We start from the raw sequence: 18,845 nt of genomic DNA, 5'->3' as shown, positions 1-18,845 counted from the left end.
TGAAATATATACACATGTCCGAGCTAGGAAGTTCAAATTATGTAATTTGGGTCATTCTGCATGTAAGTTAAATGGTCTTATATTTGCATTTAAAACTGGTATTGCACCACAGATAAACAAATTTATGCTAATAATTTAAAATTTGGGTTTTTCTTTACTTAGAACATTAAATGGCAAAGAACAAAATGAGGAGTTGAGATAGAGAACACAGAAAAAGTTAATATTTTTTCCTCTGAGGAGAACAAGAGATCCCATATTTTTATTTCGCACTGGGCCCCACAAATTGTGTAGTTAGCCTTGTCAGTACTGTTTGAACTTTGTATATGTATGCCCTATTTTTGTATATTAAAAAATAGGTTTCTTTTTACCTGCCCCACTCACTCCTTTACTTTATGAGCTTTATGCTACCTCTTACCTCAGATGATCATAGATCTGTTTATTAATTTCGGAAAAAAATTCAAAAACTGATAAGATCCAGAGGGAACTGGCAACCAAAAGACAACAGGTGCCCAAATGAAGAAACACTTTTAATAAACAAAGGCAATATTTCACACTATTATTCCTGCTCTCCTTTCCTTCTGTGGGTAAACACTGTCCCTGATTTATAGCTCTGGAACCATAGTCAGCACAATAAAATTAAGCAAGAATAATATGCCAGATTAAAAAACCCAAACCCAATTTTATGAACTCAATATATGGCAGCTGCACTGTCAACATAAATATTTATTCTCTCAAAGGACATGGATGCAAGGTCATCTACCCCACAAGGGATGCTTGCCTTGATGAGTGCACACACATCAACTCAGGAAATGTAGATCAGTAGAGGTAATTTACAGGGATAATGTCTTCGAAAATTAGTAGAAAAAGAATTTCTCTTGTGGCATTTACTAGCATGGTACCAATTTGATATCCCATAATCTTAATAGAGACTAACATCTCTATTAAAATTGAAGGAGGTAACCTCTTTTGCTTTTAATATTATTAACCATATGTATTACTTCGAATTTCCAACAAATGTATTAGTTCTTAATAACTAAAAATTCAATATGATTATACTGCAATGATTCTTACATACTTAAAGTTTTCTATCTGGGCCAGGCACGGTGGCTCATGCCTATAATTCCAACACTTTGGGTGGCTGAGGCGGGTGGATCATCTGAGATCAGGGGTTCGAGACCAGCCTGGCCAACATGGTGAAACTCCATCTCTACTAAAAATACAAAAATTAGCTGGGCATGGTGGCAGGCACCTGTAATCCCAGCTACTCAGGAGGCTGAGGCAGGAGAATTGCTTGAACCCGGGAGGCGAAGGTTGCAGTGAGCCGAGATTGCGCCACTGCACTCCAGATTGGGCAAAAAGAGCAAAACTCTGTCTCCAAAAAAAAAAAAAAAAAAAGTTTTCTATCTGAAACAGTCACATTTTGTGAAAATATTCTCAGATTTAAAACATCGGACAGTGCTAATAGGGGTTCAAGGTGTTGGAGTTTAGTGAAATAATCAAGTAAATGGAACAAGTAAATGAAAACTCTGGTAGGTATGTTAGAGTCAACTTGCATAAAAATTTTGACTCAAAATGCCTTGACAGTTTCAGTAATTTTAAAAATTGATTTTTCTTTTTCAAGAGGTTGAGAAGAGGAGTCAAATGTACATTTTGGAAGTCTTGCCCAGCAATCTACTAAAGAGAATATTCTGCATAAAATATTCTACAGAGAAGCCCATAACAGTGGTTGCTTCTGGTGAAGAGATCTGGTGGCTGGGGCAGGGGAGGGTGAGAAGCATACTTTTCGATATATATCATGTTGTACTTTTGGAATTTTGTATCACATGTATGTATTACCTAGTTTCAATAAATAATTTCTTTAAAATAAAAATAATAACAACAACAAATTAGCCAGGTGTGGTGGCACGTGCCTATAGTCCTGGCTACATAGGAGGCTAAGGTGGGAGGATCTTTAGAGCCCAGGAAGTCAAGGCTACAGCGAGCCGTGACTGCACCACTGCACTACAGCCTGGGTGACAGAGAGAGACTCTGTCTCAAATGAATAAATAAACAAACAGGATTCTTGTTTTGCGTGATGGGTTGTGTTATGACTACTTTTTAAAAGTATCATTGTCTGAAGTTGTCCAGTTAGCTTTATAGGCATTTTTAAATGTGGACAGTTTTGGGGAGATATGGAACTGAGGATACAAAACCACACATCTGTGAAAAACTCCTACGGTAGCTCAATCAGTTTGGAACTAGGTACAAAATGTCCAAATGATGTTAGCTATTTAAAAGGGCAATGAATCAACAAATTAGAAATATTTATTTTGAAATGGGCTTTGGTAGAACCTCTTTCGGCAAAGTATTTCTGTTTTGATCTCTGGAACTTAGCATTTTTCCCTAATAATTTCTTCTTCACTACAAAAAGAGTCAAAGACTTAAAGCTTGATGACAAGTACTTTTCTATTTCCACTCTCACCATCACAAATTCTACAAAGATATGTTACACTGGGAATAAATGTTCTCCCACATAAAGAAGAAATAAGCTACATAATCTGGTCTACATTCTTTTAATTCCACAGAAAATGGTTCTTAATCTTTTGGTAGATAACAGACCCCTATCCAATTAGAATGAAAGCTAATAATATGTTAATCATAATTTATATGTGTGCATCCATTAATATATGTATTATATATGGAATATATATGGAATATAAAAATGCACACACATATAAAAATTTCAAAAATGTCAAAGCTGGTCCTTGAACTCCTCAGGGCTCAAGAATCCCAGGTAAAAAGCACCTGTTGTGAATCATCCCTCTTTGCTGACCCTCCACACGCAGACCTACCTGCCAGTGGACTAAATGAGTTATTATATTACTAAAAGGCAAAAAAGGCTCACATTCGGCCTAATCCTACATTTTTCCTAAACAAACTTAGAGCTCTTTTCATTCCAAAAGCTCCCATCACTGAATTCTTGATACTTAAATTATCTTCTTCAGACTAAGCTGATAATAATTTACCACTAAAGAGTCAATCTACATAAAAAGATGAGAATAGTTTCTGGCACTTAGTTGGTGGTCACTAAAATTCATCTATTATCATTACTTACATATTATTCACATACAGAGACCCGCCTTGCAAACGTAAAATCCAAGTGACCGCGATGTTTTCGAATCAGATGTGGCCCTCAGCCAGTTCATACCGGGGATGCCTCATATGGATGAGCTCAGGGGCTCACCTTCCTTCTACATGAGGACAGAGAAGACTTCCCCAAGTGCCAGGGTAACACACACATGAAAAAGAGTGATGTGGAGTGTTTAGGCTTTCTGCGACTCAAGAACCCAGGCCTGACAGCTAAGGTGAGCTCTTGCCACACCAGTTATCAGCAGAACTCCTGCTGAAAGTGGGAGGCACTGACTGAGAAAGACCTGCAGGCCTCTAGTCCAGGAGAAACTAAATGGATCTCCTGAGTGTGTCTAGTTCCCTCTGGATCAGTTTTTAAGCAACATACAGCCTCTTGCTCCAGGGCCTCTCAGCCCCAGGCCCTCGTAGCCCAGGTCTCTTGGAGGGGCCGCAGCACTCTGGCCTCAACTTTCCCTAAATCAGCAATTGGAGATGTTGTGCTCCTGATCCCTGTTCCCTGAGCTGATCTCAGGTTCAACACCAACCTGTCTTTCCTAGAGTCACTTTCTCTTTGATCATCTGGATTGTCATCTCCTTAGGAGGAAACTCAGCCTCCTTGCAGCCTTCCCCTCACAGAAAGATCTGATTTTAAAAATAAACTGCTGAGAGGTAACACATGTGTGAACGGGCTGCCATGATTCCCTCCTGATGTGATTTGCCTGAACTGGGAGGCGTCGTCTTGAAGATATGGGAGGAGACAGCATTTGAGCTGGGTCTTGGGGTAGGTAGAGAAGGAAGGTGACTGTAGGCAAAGGGCCCCTACAGCAAAGAGACCAGGAAGACCCAGGCAGGAGCAGTAGTTAGTGGGCCTGAAGTTGGAGTCTGCTACCCCTAGCAAGACATTCACCAAGAGTTTGACCTTCAGTTCTCTTGGTTAATATGTCTGGGTGTCTTATGTGTTTCTGCACCAAGAGAGCAAGCAAGCACACAGCTAGGAGCTGTGAGATGGGTCAGGGAGGAGCCGAAGGATGACAAAACCCTGTTCTGTCCTCAAGAAAGGCCAGGAGGCTCCAAAGAGCTTCTCCTTCCACAAGGAGAGCCTGAGGATGAGAGAAGATTGTCCCTCATGCTGGGGGGCTGTTATGACCCCTCCTCTGTGTGAAGATATGTCACATCAGAAAGACTTGTATCCTTTGCCTGGGTCTGGTGGCATCTTCCTGTCTGTGACATTTCTGTCAGCCTTACGAATGCAACGCCCATGGAGTGAGGGACTTGGTCTGGAAACCCTTTTCACTCTCCTTGGCAATTACTTTCTCTATTCCTTCCACCTCTAGCTCCTGTATGCACCCCTATTGTGCCTTTTATCTCACTTTAATATTTATTTTCTTATATTTATCTTCATTAAATTGCAAGATCCTTGAGGGCCACAAGTTGTTCATTTCTGCATCCCCAGTGCCTAGCATTGTAACTGGCATTTAGTGAATGCTTGACTAATGCTTGCAGATATGACTGAGGTTGACTTTTTTAAAAAAGTGTGCGTCAATTAATAGAGGCACCACAACTAGAAAAGGATGTAGGGGCAGATTTAGAAAGCTGAGCATGCCAGGGCAGCTAGTTTGAACCTTACTCCTTGGGCAGCAGCGAGAGCTGAGTTAGATGTCTGAGCACCTGGAGTGAGGGATTTGAACCCCTGCTCTGTCTATGCATCCAATCATCATCACCACCCACATCTACTGGTTTTGCTCCTGGAGCTAGGGGGTTGATTACATTATATCATTTCTTCCTCTCAACAACCATTTATGATAGGGTTATTTTGACCCCCGTTTGACAAATGAGGGAAGAGATTTAGGGATATTATGTACCTTGCCTGAGGACATAGAACTGGCATGAAGCAAGGCCAGGACTGTCACTATGTCCTGGTCAATTCCAGTCCACGGTCTTTAAGCTCTGTACTGCCTCATTTATGCTGCTGAGGCTTGAGGACAGAGAAGGGAGGTCACTGCAAATGGTGGGATGGAATTGAAAAGGAAGAGGTTAATGTAAATATATGACTGGTTATAACGGGAGGCCAACTAGGACAAGGAGAGGCAGAGAGAAAGCCAACCTGAAATACTGAAGGGTAAAGTTGGATGTTTCAGACCTAGGTGAGGTCTGGAGAAGGCACTTGGAAAAGGGAGAAGGAAATATAAAGTAACAAGCAGAAAACAAGAAAGGGAATTCAGGGGAGATGGATTCCCAACTGTGCTAAAATACATTAATGTCTCTAAAAATGGATTAACAGAGCCAGGACTCAGCTGTTTAGAGTATTATACACGTGCTTGCAACTGTTATTATCAGGAATTCACCGAAGGCTTTTAATTTATTAATTTTCATTTAGTAATGATCACTTTATTAATATGGGACAATTTGCTATGTATGATCAAACTTTTTGGTAAGGAAGGAAAGAAAATGTGGATGGAGAGAGTGTGACTAGCAGCACAGTTTTCAGAGAACTAAAACACTAACATTTAAAACACTATTTTAAAACTTCTTTTTTTTTTTTTTTGAAAAAGGGTCTTGCTCTGTCACCCAGGCTGGAGTGCAGTGGCATGATCATGGCTCACTGCAGCCTCAAGCTCCCAGGGCTTACGTGATCCTCCCACCTCAGCCTCCCATGGCTACAGGCACATGCTACCACACTGGGCTCATTTTTTGTGTGTGTTTCTTGTAGAGACTGGGTTTCACCATGTTGTCCAGGCTGATCTCAAACTCCTAGGCTCAAGAAATCTGCTCGCATCACCCTCCCAAAGTGCTGGGATTACAGGCATGAGTCACCAAGCCCAGCTTTATAACTTTTTAAATAAGCGAATGCCTTTCAAGGTGTTGTTCACAAAGTGGTGTATGTCCCTGGGAACAGGTGTATCTCTACTAAATACAATATCTGATCATTTTACTACCTTATCCCATTTTTAAGTTCTATGTGCTTTTAATAGGAATTGTATATAGTGAAAGTTATTATAGAGCTTTTTTTCCTTTTTTAGAATATTTGCATTTGGCAATTCTATAAACTTTAAACAAAGCTAAGCATAGGCAAAAAACACCCTCCAAACAGATAATCTAAAACTCATAACAAATAGCAAAGGCCTAAAAATGAAAAACTGTTTCATTAAAACTTATTGGTAAGAGTTTCAGTACTTTCTCCACAACCATTAAAGAGGTAGACACAGTATTGGACAGTGGAAAAGAGAAGGCAGTTATGGATGCACACAAAAAAAGAGAACTCGCTTCTCTAACCTCAGAAAAGATCACAATTCTACTGGATGGTTTCACTCAGACCAAAGCTTAAAGCATGTTTGCGGGAGGGCATGGCATGGAGGCAAAAGAAAGCAAAGGACCAGAGCCTTCCACAGTCAAATTGCTGGGATCTTCACAGACACCCAACGGCTAGAGGAGTGGAAGGGATGACCATAGATCGTGGTGCAAATATCCAGAAAAGAAATCTTCACAAAATTTTGTTACAGATCATAAAATAAGGTTTACACAGAGGTTATAGGAAACAATTAGAGGCAAGATATCGATTTGTAAGAATATTTAATAAATTTTTGAAGCAAATGAGAGAGGTGACAAAAAATTTTTAAAACTCCAATCAATTCATGCAGCCAACACCATTGGGTAAAACACATTATTACTTACATCATGTTATTTTCCAAATCCACTATAAATGAAGGTAAGATAATATCTTTATAAAACTAATTTTAATTTTTTAAATCATGAAATAGCCAGGTTTATGGTGGATTTAATGAATTTAAAAGGTATGTACTTTAAATATTAGGAAACATGAAAAGTAAACAGATCAAGATTAAATATTTGCAGAAATTCGAAGAGGGTTAATGTCTCAATCATATAAAGCATTCACATAAATTGGTAAATAAATGCCAATGTATTTAATTCATATGAATAACATGTCCCAAAAGAGGACATGTTACATTGGGTATTTATAATCAGTAAAAAAAAGAGACAAGAAAACCTCAAGCATCCCAGTAATCAAAGAAACACAATTGCAATAGCAATGCCTATTATATTGGACATGCATAGAGCCAGTCACTAACTTATGATGGGTCAACTTAGAATTGTTCAAATTTACAATGGTGCAAAAGCAATAAGCATTCAGTAGAAACTATACTTCAAGTAGCCATACAACCATTCTGGTTTTCACTTTTAGTACAGTATTCAATGAATTATATGAGATATTCAACACTTGTTATAAAATAGGCTTTGTGTTAGATGATTTGGCCAACTGTAGGCTAATGTAAGTGTTCTGAGCACATTTAAGGTGGGATAGGCTAAGCTATGGTGTTCAGTAGCTTAGGTGTATTAAATGCATTCCTGACATGATATTTTCAACTTACAATGGGTTTATCTAGATGCATCCCCATCATAAGTCGAGGAGCATCTGCATATATAATGGTCACAATGGCCAAGGCCAGAAGCAATAGGCATGCTCAAATACTGTTGGTGGCAGAATAAAAGCTACTGAAAATAAATGTGATCATATTTATCAAGAGTCATAAGTTTTCACATTCTTCAAACTAGTGATTCTTTTCCTGGGAATTTATTGTAGGTAAGTAATTCTTACAGTATAGTCTGGGGATAGTTGAGAGCCTCCCACGATTCCTAGGGGATCCATTAATTCAGAACTTCATTCACAGTAACAGTAAAATTATTACCTGTCTTCTTTACTCTCATTCTCTCATAGGTGTACAGTGAAATTTCCCAGGAGCTACAAATTGTGAAAGACATCATTGCTCAGACTGTTCAGAGAAGGTGCATTTCTGGGATGGTGGAATTTGGGGATGATCTTGCACCTTATTCTCACTCTTTCAATAACCATTCCACATAGGCAACCTCTAATTCATAAAGCCTTGAACAAACCCCACAGATTCTGACTCTAAAGTACTGACTGCCATTATTACATAAATCTGCCAGAAACTCTAATTTGGAAGCAGAATGTCTATAGGAGAGAAGGACAAATTACACTAGGAAATTCAACACAGACTTGTAAGGAACAAACATTATTCAATCATAGCGTCTTAGCACAGGGCAAGGACACCGGCCAGGTGTATGCGGAAGTAAGCACAAAGTGGAATGGTGAATTACCAAAACCCACTGCTGAAGGGGTTCTCAGCCCTGGCTGTCCAGAGACTCATCTGAGGAGCTTTCAGAAGCTACTGATGAGGCTCTGTCTTCTAGAGATTTTGGCTTCATCAGTCTATCAAAAGCTCCGGCATGGAAATCTTTTAAAAAGCTTGCCAGATATTTCTAACATGAAACCAGTTTTAAGAACTACAACTATAAATGATGAAAGATACCAAAAAGTTCTTCTTCTCTTCCAAATAATATATTTTGATACAATATGAACTACTGCCCTATATTTTATTCTTTCCATTCACAGAATTTGTGGCTCTCCCTTCTTTAACTTGCAAACCAAAAAGGGAGGGGGATGCTAGATTTTTCAACTCGTAAGGCACGTAAGAAACAATCAACATTAACTTTGACCACTCCTGTCAGCAAGGCAGGATTTAAGTAAAGGTATCTCTATTTTACAATAAGGAAGCTGGAGAGCTTTGCAAAATGTCATCCAGCAAAGTTGGGTTAAACCAAGAATAGACCAGAATCTCAGGCCAGACCATTCAACCACATCAACAACCTTTGGAAGGTTTGTCTTGCATTTATTGGTTTGGGCTAGACAGCTCAAAACATTGAGGTCAGTGAGATCAAACAGGGGCAAGACTGCAGGAATTCGGAGAAGCCAGCTTAGTGACAGGATTTCTGCTGCTTCATCCTCTGTGTCAGACCCTCTGCCCCAGTGACTGTGCCCTAACCTCTCACAGCAGCCCAGAGATGACTCAGGAGTGGAATTTGGCCCCACGAGAGCAGGAAAGTCCCATGACCACAGGGCTTTCTACACATAAAGAGCTTAACAGTATCCCCCAGTCCACACCACGAGTTCCTTCTGAAAGTCTCAAGTTCTTAAAGCTTTCCCAACTAGAACTGCCTTTGCCTGGGGGAACCTGTTAAACCCCAGAGCGGATTCCTCCAGATGATGGCTGAACAACAAAAAACAAACCCAGACATTTGGAAACACAACACATGACAGGCTGAGTTCTCACCATGCCTGCCCATGGGGCCCAGCAAAGGAGAAGAAACCAGAGTGCCACACAACACAACCACAGAGTGAAGAAGCCTAGCCCCTTTTCTGTGGGCTCAGTCCCTCGGGACAAGGCTGCCTCAAATGCTATCATTTAGTTAACTGTCCCCAGTCCTTCAGGGATGCTGAAAAACAGCCTTGCTACCCACATAAGAATTCAGAAGCAGATCTCTTTGTCCTTGGATGAAATGAGGCCCTTGGTGGAAATGGATCTCTTCTTGCTCTGCCCCTGTCCTTTAGCGCACTGGATCTTTCTTAGAGTATTTTTCAGTTTGTCTCATATTTGTGTCTATGATTGTCTTTTCCACTAGATTGTAAACCACAGAAAGGCAGACATAGTGCATTTTGCACCTCCACCTGGTGGGAAACAAATATGTTTGCTGAATATGACAGAAGCTTCTTAGAGATGAAATGTTTAACGTGGCATCAATTACTGTTGAGTTGAGCAGCTATTGAGAAGGGCAGGCTGCTCAGTAGCTTAGCTGAGTGAGTGAGGGGGCCCAGTGTAAGAGAACAGTGCAGGTGAGGTGTCAACAGAGTCCTGGCTAGTGCACGGCCAGCGGAAGCATTTCAGAAACTCTTTTAACAGCAACTCCTCAAAGACCTGAGTATTCACTCTACACTACTGAAATGAACACCCAAAGTAGCGCCAGCTCAGAGAAAGAAACTACTGGTTATAGCACCCTACCAGCAGGCCCACCGTACAGCATCTGGGCATTCCTGGCATTTGCCAGCCAAGCCTTGATCTGCTCAGACCCCCTGATCATCTTCTGAGAAATAGTGAAATCATTGCTTGGGGAGCAGGTAGAACTCTTAGTTATCAATAATGTAACAGAATGCCTATAAACAGCAAGGACTTCATTGAGTCTGAGAGCTACAGGCAAAATACCTTCCGGGGCCTGGAGGGTGAAATACCATCACCCACAATCTGTTTCCTTGAACAAAATTCATTTTTAGTATGTGACATTCAAATATGTCACCAGAAAAATACAGGTATGTAATTTCACTGTGATAAACGTTACTCTGCCTAGTTATGAACAACTACCTTTATTTATCTTCTAGAAACATATTTAAGATCATCAGGCTAAATAAACATGCTTCACTAGCAGAAAGATAGCTACCACTCACCCCCCGGCCCCATACACACCACAAACAAAGATGAAATCAAATTATGTCCCTACCATGGTACATATTTGGGTCTGGTGGAACATAATTAGAAAAGCCAGAGATGTTTTTGAGCATAATTCCAAAATGCAAACAGTAACATGTAGTATTTCCCCACTCTCCCACCCTTCACTAAAAAATAAAAAGATCCATTCTGACCTTGTAGAGCATACGTCCTTCTTTTTCTGTCTCTCAAAGTTCTCAGACATCCAGTGAATATCTATCCTTTATTTGATCAGCAAAAGGTACCTTCATTGCCGTTCATTCCCTGTTCATGTCTACTACTGAGTGGATCTCAGTCCACAGAAAGGAAACCGGTGCTGATGGTTCTCCAGGAAAGCTCAGGCAGTCTAAGGCAATAAGAAAACACTTCCTTTTTTTTTTTTTTTTTTAACTTTAGTTAGCTCCTAATAACTTCACTCCCTTCCTTTCTGGATTTGAATCATTTTGCCACTCCATGGAAAAGCTTGAAGACACAGGAATGAGACCCTGGTGCAGACAGAAGTCCAAGTCATCGAAGCAGGCTTCCGCTTGGTTTAAAAGAATCAGAACTGTGAGGAGAGAGACAAGAGAACCAGCCAACAGGATGTGTGTGGCTGGAGTTCCTGGCATGAAGTCTTGGCTTTCATGTTTATTTTTGGATATATTTTTCTTAGTCCTTTGATGCAAATTTCTGGCCTGAGAAGTAACCCTACAGTACAAGCTCCAAAGTTGCCAAAAGTAAGCTCGGGCTCCTGACTTGGGAGAATGCAGGCCCCTTGGCTTGGAGGCTCTGCTTGCTCCTAATGAGGGTGTGGGTCTCGGTCCCCGTGCATTATCAGGCAGGCAAGGGGCTGCCTTGTCTGCAGGTGGGCCGGGCAGTCCTAATTCAATAACCAAGACCATTAAATATAAACCTGAAAAGCCTACCATCAATCCAAAAGTGAAATAACCTGAAATTGTTAGTATGGTGGATAAAGCCATACAATTTACCTGAGAACTTCTGGGATATCTGTGTTCTGAGATATTAATTTTTAAGTATTTGGCTTTCATTTTTCTGATTGCTATAGACAGATAGAAACATCAAGCCTATTGGAGCAAGAGCAGATGCCTCTGGAAGGTATATTATTCTAATAGTGTTTTTAAAGCACCTCAGCAAAGACTAAGCTGCTGTTGCTTCAAACAATCCTTATTTTCACTGTGGCTTGAAAGATTTTAATGGAAAAGGGATTTTCCCCTATTTACTCTAAAAAAAAGTCAGTACATAGAAGTAACTAAAAAGCTTTTCAGTTCCACAACTGCCAACATATCTGGTAGAATCTTATAGAAAAATAAACATTCTGAAAATTAGGGAATAGAGACAGTCATAAACATATTTCTTCAACAGCATTCATTATTCTGATTAATATCTCTATTTACTAATTACTTTCTTTTCTTAAGACAGAAACGTGCACTTTCTTATTTTTACCACTCAGTTTTGTATCTCATAAAGCATGAAATACATTTTCAGTCTGTTAACAATGTTTACTGAGGCCACAGACACATTTGAGCAGTAAATCTAATGTGCCAATCATTATATCCAAGCAACGGCTCTCCATGACACATTTTGCCCTGGTTGGAATAAACTCACAATAGTATGTCAAGAGGCTTCCGGATAACAATCACAGCTAAGAAACCACTTTTATTGTGACACAGGTCAGACTAAAAATTTAAAACATTGCTTTTATTTTTAATGGCTCTGTAATTTTATTATTGTCTTTAATTTTTTAAGAACATATTCATAAATATGTGTTATTATTTTGAATATGCTCAAACATGGCTCATGGCAACAGGGAAATTTTTCCAGAATGGTGTTCATGCAATTGAACTACAGGTAAAGAGGTGGTAACCACTAGTTCAAGGGCCTCTCAGAAGCATCTTTTATGGATTTAACCAAGAGCACCTCTCTAATCTACCTGCCTGAACACAGTGGACTCATCACCTCATTCAATTTCATGTATTTGAAATATTCCATGTAAAGATGTCAAAACATGCCACAAACCTGAAATCATCCTCACACAAACACAACATCAGACAGAAAGTCAAGAAGAAAACCCAACAAAACCTTCACTGTTTTGTTCTAGCCATTGGAAACCCTCTCATACTATCTGCGCCGAGCAGAAATTCATGGACTTGGATAACAGATCAGTTTTTATTTATTCCAAGAACTACTATCAATCATAAAATACCCATAATCTTAGATCAACTATTAATATAATAACTACTTTAAACTCCCAAACTTACAGTTAACTGCTTTGCCATTTAACTTCCTTACTGAGGGTAGAAAACGCCACTAGTGTCAAAGAGTTTAAATTGTAAATTATAATTGTCTCAAGAACTAAAAATGGTATTCTAAGACTTTTAAATTCATTTTCTTCTGTATGTAATTCAGAAACATACTATCTCCAATATTTATCTCTCCCCATCTCTGCCTCCCTCCTGAAATGTTACTGGAAAATGAGATGTTTTATGCCTTGGTTAATATTTTCTATTAAGTTCTAATATTAAAGGGGTGTAAATGGAGAGAGGCGTTATTTACCAACTCTGAATAAACTTAACATAATTCATTTAAGCTAAGAAAATATGACCTGACTTTAAGATAGAGCAACCCAGCACCCTCAGATCTGACCAAAATTGGCAATTGAAATAGGGAAAAGGAGAAGGAAACCAGGTCATTTTCATTAGGAAAGATGTAGCGTACAAAAGAAAAAAAAAGTGCCAAGCTGCTACCTCAGTTATATCTTAGGGAATATTTATTTTATTTGATATATTTATAGAGACTATTGAGGAAATGCTTCTAATCACATTCATGATGATGATTTTTTAAAAATACTCTGAGTGTTGCCTATATGACTTACAGCAGAATAGACAATATAAAGCAAGAGGTATTGGGGATAGAATTAAATAGGATTTCAAAACCTTACGTGTGGTTCTCTGAGGGCATACCTGAGGAAGCCTAGAAAACTTGCTGTTGACCTGGAAAAGAAAAGGAATTCCCTAGCTTTGTGCTACCATTACAGTCCCAAGTGTAAGATATAGAGTATTTGCTCAGCCTATTGAAGGACTACTTTTTGACTGTGCTACCTGTCAGTGATCAGGGACCATAATTTTCCCTCAGAAACAGCTCAGAATCCTGATGGGAGTGTTCTAGCCTGCAGCCCCTGTAAGTGACAGTAAGAGTACCTACAAGGAGACAAAGCCCAACATAAGAGCACCTGCCATGAAATGAGCCCACCAGGACATTCCTCAAAAGTAAACACTCAAATGAGATGAACATGCAAATTTAGACCCAGGGTCTCTGATTCAGGGTCTCTAATTTTTACTATTTGGAACCTGTCACCGAACATTGAACTCTGAGCACTTTAGCTCCCTGATGGTGGAGGCCTTATCCAGTTGACCTTGCTGCTGCTTTCTTTTTATATTTGCATGATATATATTTTAGTGTTTTTTCTCTTTTTTAAAATTTCAATAGGTTTTTGGGGAATGGGTGGCATTTGGTTACATGAATAAGTTTTTTAGTGGTGACTTCTGAGATTTTCGTGCATCCATCACCTGAGCAGTGTACTCTGTACCCAATGGTAGTCTTTTATCCTTCATCCCTCTCTCCCCTTTCCCCCAAGTCCCCAAAGTCCATTGTGTCATTCTTACGCCTTTGCATCCTCATAGCTTAGCTCCCACGTATGAGTGAGAACATACAATGTTTGGTTTTCTATTCCTGAGTTACTTCACTTAGGATAATGGTCTCCAATTCCACCCAGACTGCTGTGAATGCCATGATTTTGTTCCTTTTTATGGCTGAGTAGTATTCCATGCTGTGTGTGTATATATATATATAATTCATATAATATATATATTATATATATAATTGTAATATATATAATATATATAATTGTGATATATATATATCACAATTTCTTTATCCGCTCATTGAATGATGGGCATTTGAGTTGGTTCCATATTTTTGCAATCATGAATTGTGCTGCTATAAACATGCAAGCGCAAGTATCTTTTTTGCATAATGACTTATTTTCATCTGGGTAGATACCCAGAGTTGGGATTGCTGGATCAAATGGTAGTTCTATTTTTGTTCATTAAGGAATCTCCACACTGTTTTCCATAGTGGTTGTACTAGTTTACATTCCCACCATCTGATGCCTTCCTTCTGCACTCTTACCGTTCAGTGATGATTCAGGAGTTGGCCTGAATCCTGAATACATAATTCTTCCCTGTATAGTTCTTCCCTTTTGATATTTGGGTGATCTAGCTGACTTAGGCTTCAGCTGACAGTATGAGCTTGGGTTTAAATTTTGCTAACAGATACCAGCACAAGATGGATTTTACCAGAACAAGGGTGGACTAATTTTACTAACCCTATTATCTGACATATCAAGGAACAGGCAATCTTGTTATCAAATATTTTGCAAGCAGATTAGTGCTATATATGCCATGTATAGATCATCAACATTCAAATCATGCACCTAAAGTTATTTAATGATATATTATGCTCTGAGATTCTGTGATTTTTATTTTCTGTCTCCTCTGAGTGGAATAGAAGCCCCTAGCCTGAGAGCAGAAGCATATATATTTGTATATATGTATAAACATACAAACATCTGACTATACCCACATACATACATATACATATACCTAACACATGGGAGATACTCTGTATATTATGAATAAATGAATAGACAATAAACAGAATTCAATCTTTTTTATTCAGAAGGTACTTTAAATTGTATAATTTTTTAGGATTATCATGTACTGCATGTGCACAAGTCTGCCCATTAATGAAGTCCTGATTAACAGATTGCTAGATAATGGGGTTTATTGCATTTTCAGTTTAGACAATTAAAACACTGATTGAGCATCTAATTCACACTCTACACTTAGTTGCATGAACAGGCAAATAAAATGAAACATCTGACTATCTCTTACTCACTATGAGATTTCAGTCCCCACCCTGTAAAAGAGGTCAGACTAAAAACTATCCACTCTTGTCAACTCCAAATGGCTCTCTGAATGTCATCCCCAGTACACTTAAGCCACTGGCAAGGGAGATCGCAAATCATGCTCTGAGGTTACAGGGGAAGAGTTGGACCCACTGAACTGCAAAACATGTGGCAAGGTTTTAGATAGCAAGGACAGCCCTCCATATCAATGTCCCTATTAAATATTTTTCCTCTAAGGGAAAGAACTGTGGAAAACAGTCCTAAAAGGTACTCTGATACAACCTAACCAAGGGATCAAACGTAGCATCAACAGAGCAACCAGACATTATAATCCCCCTGATGTCCTCAGCATCACTTTTCACATTTTCTTGCCAAAAATGTTTGACTTGATGTAATCAAACTTTTAGCCTAATTTCCATTTATAGGAAACCCTGGGATAGAAGTGCAAAAAAAGATACCATGAAAAAAACAATCAGACAAATCTTGAATTTGAGAGAAACTGACCTGGCCTTTTTAACAAGTCAATGCCATGATGGGGCAGGGGGAAAGTAAGAGAGAGAAGGGGGAGAGAGGGAGAGAAAGAGAGAGAGAGAGAGACTTAGATATAACAATCAAATGTAAGACATGGCTCTTTATTGGAGTCTGGTTTGAAACAAAGCTATAAAAGATATTTATGAGACAATTAAGGACATTTGAAATACAGACTGAGTATTAGATAATATTAGGATATTATTGGTTTTATAGGTGAGATAATGGCATTAGGGTATGTAACAGGATATTCTAAGTTTTTTGAGATATATGCTGAATATTTAGGGTGATATGTTATATGTCTATCATTTATGATAAAGTAGTTCACCAAAAAAAAACAAACAAAGCTGAAGCAAATATGGCTCTACATTAACAATTGCTGAATTCAGTGGGGGTGAAAGGGTGTTCATTGTACTATACTTTTTGATTTTTCTGTCTGTTTGAAATTTTTTAAAATAATAAGTTTGTTTTAATGTTCATAGGTAGCAACCTCTTAGAAACTTCCTTCTCAGCACTAAGGGCTCCTAATTAAAATAAATTTTTAAAATATTTCCGCAAACCATCCTCTCTCAGCAATTTGAGTAAGTCATCACAGACAAAAGTGGTTATAATGACACACATCACAGTTAGAAATCATTTTTGTTCTGAAAACCAGTTTTCCAAACTCCCCTTTTGAAAAAGACTTTTCAGTTTACCTTTTAAAATGAAAGATCCAAAAAGTGGCTTATTTGCCTCAAGCTTGGTCCCTTTTAATTGACAGAAAATCTCTCCACATACACCTCATGCAAACCTACTTTCAATTTTCCTTCCTAAAACTAGCTTTTGTCTCTGAACTTTACAGAACGGTTGGAGCTCTTTAATATTTTCTAAGAGAAATATTTCAAACAAGTAACCTCACAATTTATTCACTACTGCCAAGAATAAAAGTAACAGGTTTCACCACCAAGGCCTTCCAAGGCTTTGCATGACTTTTAAGGCAAAGCATCACTCATTCACCTGCAGGTTGGCTCCCTTAATGCATCTGCCATTTGTTTGGCTCTGGAGGAAACTATTTGATTACACAAAATTCTTTTTAGATCAAGTTTAAAATCTTAGCCACACTGGGACCAATGGCGAAGCCTGCAGCCTGATGGTTTAACACTTGGACATACTGAGCTAAGGACAAAGACAAGGAGCAGGTTAAAATCAGAGGCTTAAAGAACTGAAAAGAACGAGCGTAAAAGATGCAAGGCTTAGCTAGGCCTTTATAAGTGCTCTATTTGCCATGACTGCATATAAGATGATTTATTCCTCATACTTCTTGTAAATGAGTGCAATACTTTAAGGGGCTCTGGTAAGCATTGATAAATGCAAAAGCCACTAGGACCAGTTGCATCCATCCACTGCTGTGCTACCTATGCATTTTGAAGTTGGCAAGTAACCAGACATCTTTATGTACCTCCATTTCTCATATCTTATTATAGGGCACATCATTTTTAAAAGCATTTAAATGAAGCAGATGTTAACCCCATTCATTCCACTTTCCCAGGGAACATGTCAATGATGATTTTTAAAATGCAAAAGAAAATGTCAAAGTATTTTGTTCCCTGGTTAAGAATACATCTGTGGAAAAGAAGGGAGAAAATACATAAAACACTCTATGGTCATTCAAGAAATAATTATAAGGTATGTCAAACTACAGAAAATTGAGCAAGCACTAAATTAAACAACAAAAAAAAGGATGTCTTATGTCAAAATGGCTTTTTCACTCACTCATTTCAAAAACAAGTTTTGAAAATTAAATTCCATCTACCAGCTCAGAACAGAACACATTAAGGCTTGACTGTAATGCCATTATCCATGTGGCAGCTCCCTTTCTTTTCTGAAACTGCATTAATTGACAAAGAAGCCTTAGGGCTCACCTCCCATAGTGCCTTGAAGTCCTTCTGCTCGATGCGGAGCAGTTCACTGCTCTCCCTGGTAACGATGGTTGCATGGCGGGGTGTGTTGTCCAGAATGGACTCTCCAAAGGCCGTCCCAATTCCCAGGGTACAGATGGTCACAGCATCCTGAGGATCCCAAAAAACTAGTCATTAGAAAATTAAACATCTAATGGATAGGTGTTTTCTTTTCCTTAACTGAAGTATAATTTGTACAAAGCAAAACACCCAATTTAATTGCATAGTTCAACAAGTCTTGACAAATATATATACCAGGGTAATTACCAACCAGATCAAGACAGAACATTTCTATCAACCCCAAAAGTCCCCTCGTGCCCCTTTCCAGGAAAGACCCTCAGATCACTTGTTCTGATTTCTGTCATGAAAGAATTTTGCCTGTTTTAGAACTTCATGCAAAAGAAGTCAGATGATATTCTCCTGTTTGTGCCTGGCTTCTTTTTTGCTCAACATAATGTCTGTAAGATTCATCCATGTTGTTGCATGGATCCATAGATTCTTCCTTTTATTCATGAGTAACGTGGGTGTGCTTCAATTTGCTTATCATCCTCCTACCGGTGGACATTTGGGTTGTTTCTACTTTGAGGATATTATGAATAAAGCTGCCAGCAGGAATCTTACCTTTTTATACAACTACTATCTGTTTTCAGAAAAGAGGAGAAATCTATCGAAGCTGAGCTCAGTTGTTTTTTTTTTTTTTTAAGTTACAGAGTGCAGTTACAAAATTTAAATAAGAAACTGGCACTGTCTGTCTTGACAAGTTGAGGAAACTGAGGGTCAGAGTGGTGGATATGCACAGCCCCAGTTCTCACAGTTGATAAGCAGTGTGGCCAGATTCTAACCAAATCTGACTATAAGATTACCAGATTTTTGTATCATGCTGCCTCCTGCAGCCACAGCAGAGTAAAAACAGCATCCGATGAAGTACGGTGTGACTAGCTTATAAAATGT

General features: G+C 38.8%; 1 protein-coding gene across 3 annotated transcripts in view; it reads right to left on the bottom strand.

Moving 5' to 3' along the window:
• RAPGEF4 (Rap guanine nucleotide exchange factor 4) overlaps nucleotides 1–18,845 on the bottom strand; it is a 316,916-nt gene that overhangs the window by 219,511 nt on the left and 78,560 nt on the right. For 2 of the 3 annotated variants that reach the window (XM_054477049.2, XM_054477050.2), the window contains exon 4: nucleotides 17,859–18,005. In XM_054477049.2, coding sequence (XP_054333024.1) covers nucleotides 17,859–18,005 — 147 coding nt within the window. Of the gene's footprint in view, nucleotides 1–10,618; nucleotides 10,836–17,858; nucleotides 18,006–18,845 lie in introns of those variants that run through there. The other variant, XM_054477052.2, reaches the window with a different exon arrangement.

Source organism: Pongo pygmaeus, chromosome 11, assembly GCF_028885625.2.
Source record: "Pongo pygmaeus isolate AG05252 chromosome 11, NHGRI_mPonPyg2-v2.0_pri, whole genome shotgun sequence".
NCBI lineage: Eukaryota > Metazoa > Chordata > Mammalia > Primates > Hominidae > Pongo > Pongo pygmaeus.
Note: the sequence above shows the minus strand (reverse complement) of the source record. Positions and strands in the feature narration are given on the sequence as shown.